Below are 9,517 nucleotides of genomic sequence, written 5' to 3'. Positions count from 1 at the left end.
TTGTTTATACTACTGTAGAAACTACTAAGCTAAAACCCTAATTTTTTTTTTTTAATTTCAATACTGTGCCAATTACAAGGCTAAAGCCTAGAAATTTACAATAATATCTAAAACATGATGATGAATACAAGAGTTTGCCATAACTCAAACACGGGCCTTTGGCCCTCCTTAGAGCCCAAAAAGTGATACGCCGAAACTCCAATGGTCCAACCCATTCTACTGAAGTCTGAAGAAAACAAGAGTTTTCCATGCTTGTAAATAAATTAATTTTCAGACCAGAAAAGTTACCAAACCGGACCTATCATCTTTTAATCTCAAGAGCCAAACTGTCAAATGAATAATCATTTACCTTTGAAAATGTCATTTTACAATGACAGGACAATGCTTCTTAGCAGAAGTAAAAGATCCAAATAGGAAAATAAAGCGTTTCAAGGCTTTGGCCAATGTTAAGCTTCTCATCTCTTTCTTCCTCCACGCTCTCTGAGAGAGAGTTGAAGTGTTTCTCCGGGTGCTACGTTATAATATGCGAGCGACAAATTGTCCTTGAGAAAACCAGGCCTTCCACTCAGTTTCTGTTTGTTAGCCGGAAGTTGAATCTCACCAGCTATTTTCTCTTTCAAGCTGCTGACAGTTTCAGACAGCGACTGCACAAGAATCTCCAGCACCTGCCCTTTCATATTGCCTTCATCATGATTGGGCACAGACACGTTGATACGAGCAGGTCCCTGCAGTGCACACAAATGCAAGTTTAATTACAACCAATGACGTAAAACCTTCTCTTCGTACAAAAGGAAAATTTAAAAAAAAAAATCACAAATATAAACGAATGCAAAAGTGCATCATACCGAATGTTGAGCTAAAAATTGATCCTCGGGAACAAGCAGAGCATCATCAAGTTTCTGTCTTTTTGGTTCTGGTTCTTCAGGAAGTGGTGGAGGAGCTTCCTCAGGTGGAGGTGGTGGCATTCCCTGAGGCATGGATGGCGGTGGGACCATAGGCATGCCCGGCTGTGACATGGAAAGGGGAACAAAAGGCCGGGGAGCAGACAAAGGTGTAAATTGAGATCCAGGTGGCGGTGGCACAGGCATGTTGGGGGAATTCATGGACATGGACGGATGCATTTGGGGTCGATTTACCATCAGAGGTTGCTGGCCCGGCATCATTGACATCAGATGAGGTGCAGGTCTAGGCAGAACACCGACGACTGGAGGCCTAGGTGGAGGTGGAGCCAAAACACCGGGACCAGTTGGGGTTGAATACTGAACAGTATTAGGAGGCCTAGGGATATTCAAGGCAAGTCCAGGAGGTGGAGGAAGAGGTCTAATTGATGGCATGCCAGGTCTGGGAGGAGGAGGAGCTGCAGGACCTGGAAGATTTCTCATATCACTGTTGCCTGCTTCATTTAGATCTTCTCCACCAGCATTCTGAGACATGGCCTGACTTGCTGTACGACCAATACTTCCCGTATGCCCATCCCAAATGACTTGCTTTGGTTGATCATCTTTTTTCTTCTCGATCTCTGCCTTAACAGCATTAGAGACTTCCTCCTCAGTAGTACCAAAAATATCAGGACGGGTTCGAGCAAGTCCAACAATATTTTTTGTGATCTCATCATCAGGAGCAAGAGTAGTATCCCTAATTTTTGCAAACATCCTCTCCTTCTGCTCCTTGTACTTTGGATCAATTAAAGAGATCCTGATATGTTCAGACATCTCATTGTCAGGAATCAGCTCACCAGTTATTGGAGACACAACAAATTTAGTTGGATCTCTTTCAGCAGGTAACCTCTCCTCAGGTCTCCTCCAATTCTTTACTATCCTCATAGGTGGTTCTGCTTCATCTATTGTAACCTTAGCTTCATTATTCTTCAGGTCCCCGTTCTCTTCAAGACTAGCTGCCCTCATGCCCTCCTCAACAAGCTGCACCTCCTCTTCATCCATTTCCATTTCTACTTCCTTCCCAGGCTCAATGATCTCCTCTTCTTCCATACCTGTCATCTTGCTTCTTCGTATAACCTCCTCCAGGGTCATAGGAGGGGGCAAATCTTCATCCTCATCATCTGCAAAGTCTATGGTCTCTACTACAACAAAGTCATGCCAATCAATCATGGCCATATGTAATCGCTCCTGTTCTATCTCATCTTCAGCTTTCTGCCTAGCCTGCTCCTGCGACCGTTCCCACTCCAAGCGATGAAGGCATCTTTCAAGCACCGTAGTCATGTCAGTTACACTCTTTCTCAACTTATCTGTTAACGCTTTTGGAGGCATCAATACTTTCGAATAAGCATCCGCAAGAGATGTAAAAAACATAAACATGCTATGGGTTGGTTTTAGAAAAAGAAATTGAGGATTGTTAATCTCCCTACTGGTCAATCCAGTCAAAAATGATTTCCCATTCCTTGCGACAAACTGGGCAGTAAGCTTAATTATGTCCAACTCCTCCCCTGTAATCCCTTCAGGGAGGCGAACAGTGTACTGCTCTGCTTCAGGGGGTTCAAGAATTTTACGAACAGGCCTAAACTGCACCGATGGATCAGGCTTTGCAATCGCATCCTTGCCATCAGCAGCTGGGGCAGCAGTTGCGGACTCTGGAGCAGCTGAATCTGCCAGTTGCAATGGCTGCAGAGCAGAAACCTGATTTTGTGCACGGGCTTCAGATAAACGATGCTGATAGTACGCATGGTATGGATCAGAGGCATTCAAAAAGTTAAATTTTGGATTCCCAGCATTGCTAGCAATAATCCTCTTTTCAAACTCAGGACCATTCTTGGCCACAAACTGAGATGTCTTGTCAACAATGTTTCTGATATCTGGAGGAGGATAAATAATACCAATAGTTCTCGTATGAGTCGCAACCGAAATAGGAGCTGAGTTGGAGTTGTCAGCTTTGCTCAGATCCTCTTGACTTCCATTCTGTTTCTCGTCTTCTTCAGTTATCTGAGCTAGTGGTAAAGGCCCAAGATTACCATCAGAAGGGGGTGCAGGTAAAGGCAATATCGGCAAATTGCCCAACATTTCCAGATGGTCTGCAAAAAGTTCACAAAAAAGTTAAAAACAAACCAACAAAAAACACATGCAGCACACTATTTTTACTTCCTAGCATATCATGCTCTCATAACTCATGACTTCATGAAGCTTTATCACGATGAAGACCTCAAAAATGAGCACAACTACAAGAGACGGGTATTACCCCCTTGAAGATCATAAACTAGGTATGAGTTTATGCCTACTTCAGACCATCCACAAACTTTTCAATTCAGTCAAGACAAACATTCACAAACATATTTCATCACATATGTTCACATACATCAAGTGGAATCGCTACATAATCCCAAGTACAAGCAAAATAAACTAACGAATCAAACATGTTAGAAAGCCACCTCTGCTTAAAATGAAAATAAATAAATTACAGTAACAGAACAACCAACTTCAGAATAAACTAATCACAATGAATTTCATTAGAGCATCAAGATTCAGATTTCAGCAAAAACAACACCAACTAAAATAAGCAAGGAGAACTCATCACTAACCAAACAGAAAATATCCCCCAACCACCAAGGAATAATAAGAAACTTTCTCAGCATAAAGAGAGAGTAAAGAGGTTACTACAAGCTGCAGATTCAGAATTGTCGATAGGGGAACTAGGGTTACGGATTTGGAATTTCATTTTTTTTATTCTCGCTCTCTTAGACTTTCACTCTAGCTGACTCTACAGTATGTTTCACAAAAAAACTCAACAAAACCCAAAGGAAAAAGAAATGGGTGGGTTGGGGCATTCCAGGTTCTGATACTACTTCCTATTCTTCCTTTTCAGGGTCCGCTACCCAGCCCTAAAACTTTTTCAGGATGCAATATCCTTCAAGTGGTGTTCTTTTAATAACTGTCCCAAAAAATTTTTACTACTTAATCAAGTTGGAGGAGGAGGTTTACAAGTTAAACTTTTTTTTAGTCATTTTTTAGTGTTACTTTTCCCTTCACTAGAAAGGTTAAACAGTAGCATTTGAAAATAAGAATGTTAGCCCCCACTTCGTATTGATTAATCAAAAACTTACCTCTCCAATTTATTCATCTTCAATTTATTTCTTATATATATATAATACACAACAAACACCACTAATATATACCATAAATGGCATACAGAAATAACAATAAAAAGGTTAATTACAACATTCACTCCAAAACTATTATTAATTTGTACTTTCTCACTTATAATATCAATTCAGCACTTTACAACTAACAATTTGTGCATTAATGGCAAACAAGTAGGATGGCCGGGTTTTAAAGAATTCCAAGATACAGAAATAGACACAAAAAATCCAACGTTGGTCAAAGAACTAATGAGTGAGACAATATAAAGCCTATTTTAGTACCACCTCCTGTTTTACAAATTCTACCCATATTAATATGCACCCACATACACTCTCTACCTCTCTTTCCCAGTTCCCACCGTCCCAAATACCTTGAGGTACTTGGATTTACAAGTTTTTAAAATCATTGAAGGTACTTGGATGCATGTTTTTAATCTCAATTGTGATATTAAAACAGAATAGTTTGGTGTCTGGTTAACTCAAACAATCCAGTAGGTCTGGTTCAAAGACTAGGAAATAAGTACAAGCTTTTCCATCATATGTTCCAGTTTGAGTTAAGATACAATTGCACTTGGGCTTTATAACAGTGTTTTTTTTTTTTAATTAAATGAAATAAATCCAAGATGGTTGCCTCTCAAGTCCTTTGTCCTATCCCAAATCCAAGTGGATCGCCTCTCTACGAGATTTTCTTTAACTATTTTGTATGCTGAAATCAAAAGGAGGGAGGGAATCCGTTTAACAATGAAAAACTAGGGAGAAGGTGGAATCCTTTCGGAAATTGACATTTTTTCCCTAAAATATGAGCACAATTACAAGAGAAAGGGTATCACCCCCAATGAAGATCATAAACTACAGTACACTTTCCAGCCCATTTCAGACCATCCACAAACTTTTCAAGTCCCTCAAGACAAACATTCACACACATTTCCGCCCCATATGTCCACATATCAACTCGTATCACTACAAAATCCTAATCACAAGCAAAATGAATAAACGAAGTCTAACATGTTAGAAAGCTGGCTATGCTGAAAACCAGAACAAATATTATTGTAACAGAGTAACCAACTTCAGAAAAGAATAATCACGATGAAATTCACCCGTCCAAACGAAGAACAGAGCCCATTAAGATTCAGACTTCAGAGAAAAAAAAATCACCAAATCAGCAAGCAAGAATAACTCGTCGCTAACCAAACACAAAAAATCCCAAACCCCAACAAGCATTCCCAAAAAAAAAAGAAAAAATAATTCAGCATAAAAATAGAGTAAAGAGGTAATTACAAACTGAAAGCCTGCTACTTCTTAGCAAAATTCACCAACTTTACCTGAATTTTACAGAACCCCAACCAAAAAGGGGAAACTTCTACATTTATAGGGTTTATTCATTACAGAACTTCAAAACGAAAAACAAAAATAAGAAGAAAGAAATGGAAATGATTAAAGCGAAGGACTGACCAGAGAGATTTGAGCTCGCTAATTGAAGACAGTATATTGAGAAATTAGGGTTAGGGATTCAGAATTTCTTCTCTTTATTCTCCCTCGCTCCGACTCCCACTATCGCCGACTCTATGCTTCGTTTTGAGATAGTAAAATCTAAACGAAACCCGAAGGGAAAATGGATGGGCCAGGTTTACCGGCTTCTGTAACATCTGTTATTACTTCCTAATTGTTTCACTCTTTTTTTGTCTTGAGGGACCTGAAAAGTTTGTGGATGGTCTCAAATGGGCCGGAAAGTGTACTCTAGTTTATGATCTTCATTGGGGGTGATACCCCTTCTTTTGTAATCGTGCTCATGTTTTAGGGAAAAAATGTCAATTTCTGAAAAGATTCCACCTTCTCCCTAGTTTTTCATTGTTAAATGGATTCCCTCCCTCCTTTCGATTTCAGCAAACAAAATAGTTAAAGAAAATCTCATAGAGAGGCAACCCACTTGGATTTGGGATAGGACAAAGGACTTGAGAGGCAACCATCTTGGATTTACTTCATTTAATTAAAAAAAAACACCATTAGAAAGCCCAAGTGCAATTGTATCTTAACTCAAGCTGGAACATATGATGGAAAAGCTTGTACTTATTTCCTAGTCTTTGAACCAGACCTATTGGATTGTTTGAGTTAACCAGACACCAAACTAATTTGTTTTAATATCAGAATTGAGTTTAAAAACATGCATCCAAGTACCTTCAATGATTTTAAAAACTTGTAAATCCAAGTACCTCAAGGTGTTTGGGACGGTGGGAAAGAGAGGTAGAGAGTGTAAGTAGGTGCATATTAATATGGGTCGAATTTGTAAAACAGGAGGCGGTACTAAAATAGGCTTTGTATTGTCTCACTCATTAGTTCTTTGACCAACGTTGGATTTCTTGTGTCTATTTCTGTATCTTGGAATTCTTTAAAACCCGGCCATCCTACTTGTTTTACAAGGTTATTCTTGCATATTATAACAGGCAAGCTTTAGATCCAATGGAGAAGTCACTAAATTAATTGATCACCATCATCTCATTTACTGGGTGTCAAATTAATCCAAAGAATAGTTTTTGTCCCAGAAGACTTTAGTTTTGGAGGACTGAACCTTAGTTCCCCGTTTGCTCCAAATCAAATGACTAAACAAGCTAATCAATCAATATGCCCATAAGAATGACCACAAGACAACCACCAAAGGATGAACAAAGTTCAATTACTAAATTGGCATACGATAAAGATCTCAAGAACGACAACAATATTTCGTGAAAAATTCATAGAATATTTTAGCAATTGACCCTAAAAGAAGTAGATACAACTAACAAAATCAGCTCAATGAACCTAATGAGCTCCAAAACCAAGTCTTTCTACACCAAAAAATATTCTCATGCTTCTGAAGTAGAAAAGTTTCTACACAGGAAAGCATTCTCCCCTGCATCATCAAACAAGGAACTTCAACAATACCTAATTATGTCAACACTAATCTTCAAAAACCTTAATAATATGCTAACATTGAACAAAATACTCAATTTAATATCTAAATTAAATAAAGTAACCTTGGACTTACTGAATTAGCTAATTTTAGTAGAACATCTCCCCTTTAACTTCTTATTTTCCCTTTTTTTTCCCTTTGGTATCTTTAGGAAAGATAGAAACCCAATCAGGGCCAATGTGGAATCTTGTCAACCATAAACCCTTCTAAAACCAACAAAATCAACACACAATTTTGCAACCCAAAAAAAATGCTGAAAATCAATCTATTCAACAAAAAAAAATCCCAAAAAATTGTAGAATTTACCTGGTGAGGATTAGGGCTAAACCTGAAAAAGGGACTTGCTTGCCGGGATTCTCTGTCAACCTGCAAACAATCAAACCAATGAATCAATCAATTTTCCTGTTAAACTCCAAGAAATAAATCAACAAAAATCCCAGTAAAAATTGAAGCTTTTTCTCGCCGGAATCTGTAAAATTCCGGGATTACCAAGAAGACCCAGTTGACGGCCGACTTAGAAGAAACCGACGAGACAGCAAATACAAGAAACCATTACGTAATCTTGGAGTATATGTATATTAGCAGTAGTAAATATACCTGAACGGAGACCGGGGAGTTGAAAAGCAGAGTAGGTGCCTAGCTTTGGGATGGGATGGGGTTTATAATATGTAATGTTGTCTCTTCAGCTCTCTTTCGGCCCAAGCCAAGGCAAAATGCTTCAAAAATTTCAAGTTTTAATTTTTATTTATTTATTTACTAAAAAAATTTATATTTAAAATATGTTTGCTATTTTATTCAGACCCTTCATTTAGCTACATATTTTAAATCCCACCTATCTTTTATTTTTTACTTTCCAATGGAAATTTGAAATTTATTTTATGTCCACTTTTTCTTTGTTGTAGTTTGCTCGAGTATATATATATATATATAGTAAAATTATATATATATTTCTAATATTTTATTATTTATTAAGAAAAATATTATTTTATTTATTTTTAAAAAATAAAATAATTATTTTTTATTTTTCGAACTCGAACTTTAAATTGACAACTCGTCGAACTCGATTTCAAGTTTAAGTTTGATAAAACTAAGTCAATGTTTGGCTCAATTAGGCCAAAGTTTGGCTTAACTCGACTTGTTTGTAGCCCTAATACTGATCTTCAGTTGAGTTCGAGCTGAAGAAGTCGAATTTAAGATCAAAGATATTGAGGTCGTTAACTCGCGAGCCGGCTCAATTTTATATATTTTTTTATTTTAATAGTGAAATTACACCCACACACACATGCATATATATATTCCTAATATTTTATTATTTGTTAAGAAAAATTACTATTTTGTTCATTTTAAAAAATAAAATAATTATTTTTTATTTTTTTAAACTCGAGCTCGACTCGACTCGAATTTGAGATCAAGTTTGAGTTTGAACTTTATATTGAGAGCTCATCGAACTCAAGTTCGAGTTCAAGTTTTGGTAAAATTAAGTCGTGACCCAACTCATTAGGTCAAAACTCGATTCGATTCGATTCGTTTGCAGGTCTAATCCCCAACAATTTATTTATTTCATATATATCACATCACAAAAAGTGCTACATTAATTATTTTAAATAATATTTCAAAAAATCTACTATCCAAACACACAAGAGTCTCGTGTGATTAGTAAGTAGTTTCTACTAATTTATTTCTGCAAGCCATGAATCTTATCACTATGAAGTTATGAATCTTATCATCTTTTTCAATGATACTCTAAACCCAGCTTGCATGCTTGTGTTATATATATATGACTAAAGTTGGGATTTTTATTTGAAATTTTTACAAGGTTATTCTTGCATTCTATTCTTTAAACTTCTAAAATTTCTTGGGTGCTAAAATCAGAAAAAAGAAATGCTTGCCAAATCGTAATTGAGCAGACAATCAGAGGTAGTTAATGGCGGTTGGAGGTTACGTTTAGCAGACATATCTGTTAATTGGTTAATTGCTTATATACCTATTCAACAAGGATCGCATCCTGTGATAGTGCCTTGGACAGGTGTTTCAATTCTTTTAAATAGTAGGATTTCGACAGAATTAAATCACTTTTACTTTTCATTTGATAGTTCTTAGACTTTATTGTATCCTAGAGATAATTTGTCTAATATAGGCAAATAACACCTTAAGAAAAGTGTTTTCACCCCTCAAAGTCTCTACATTTGTTTAGTTTAGTTTTGTTATTTACTACAATTTTCCAACAGTTAGACGAGATGTATTTGTGGTGTCATTAAGGATCATGTCGACATCTTTTGTGGTGACACTGAAGAAGCCATTCACATCTGTTATAGTTACCGGAGTGACAAAATTTGTAGAACCAAGATTGCAAGTGGCTGAGACTTTGGCTCCAATTGGAGGAGGAGAAAGGCCAGCAGGTAAAAGATTCCCTGTATTGGTGCAGTGTAATCGACCAGAAACCCTCATCCTGGGCACAACTATATTGATGTTGGCTGTAGCAG

The 9,517-nt window shown here is 37.1% G+C and overlaps 1 protein-coding gene across 1 annotated transcript; it reads right to left on the bottom strand.

The window, feature by feature from the left end:
• Nucleotides 1–284: 284 nt before the first annotated feature.
• Nucleotides 285–7,765, bottom strand: LOC113708586 (probable splicing factor 3A subunit 1). The gene is made up of 4 exons (XM_027231078.2): nucleotides 7,632–7,765; nucleotides 7,341–7,400; nucleotides 846–3,025; nucleotides 285–725 (listed from the first exon to the last, which is right to left on the bottom strand). The coding sequence occupies exons 3-4, from the start codon at nucleotides 3,012–3,014 to the stop codon at nucleotides 456–458; spliced, it is 2,439 nt and encodes an 812-aa protein (XP_027086879.2). The 5' UTR covers nucleotides 3,015–3,025; nucleotides 7,341–7,400; nucleotides 7,632–7,765; the 3' UTR covers nucleotides 285–455.
• Nucleotides 7,766–9,517: the final 1,752 nt, after the last annotated feature.

The sequence above is a fragment of the Coffea arabica genome, chromosome 9c (assembly GCF_036785885.1).
Source record: "Coffea arabica cultivar ET-39 chromosome 9c, Coffea Arabica ET-39 HiFi, whole genome shotgun sequence".
NCBI classification, from domain to species: Eukaryota; Viridiplantae; Streptophyta; class Magnoliopsida; order Gentianales; family Rubiaceae; genus Coffea; species Coffea arabica.
Note: the sequence above shows the minus strand (reverse complement) of the source record. Positions and strands in the feature narration are given on the sequence as shown.

Bases quoted from the DNA above. Each gene is read 5' to 3' on its own strand.
- LOC113708586 (XM_027231078.2), bottom strand. From the start codon at position 3,014: ATGTTGGGCAATTTGCCGATATTGCCTTTACCTGCACCCCCTTCTGAT. The intron at 726-845 runs GTATGATGCACT...TGTGCACTGCAG, and splicing joins AATTTTTAGCTCAACATTCG to GGACCTGCTCGTATCAACGT.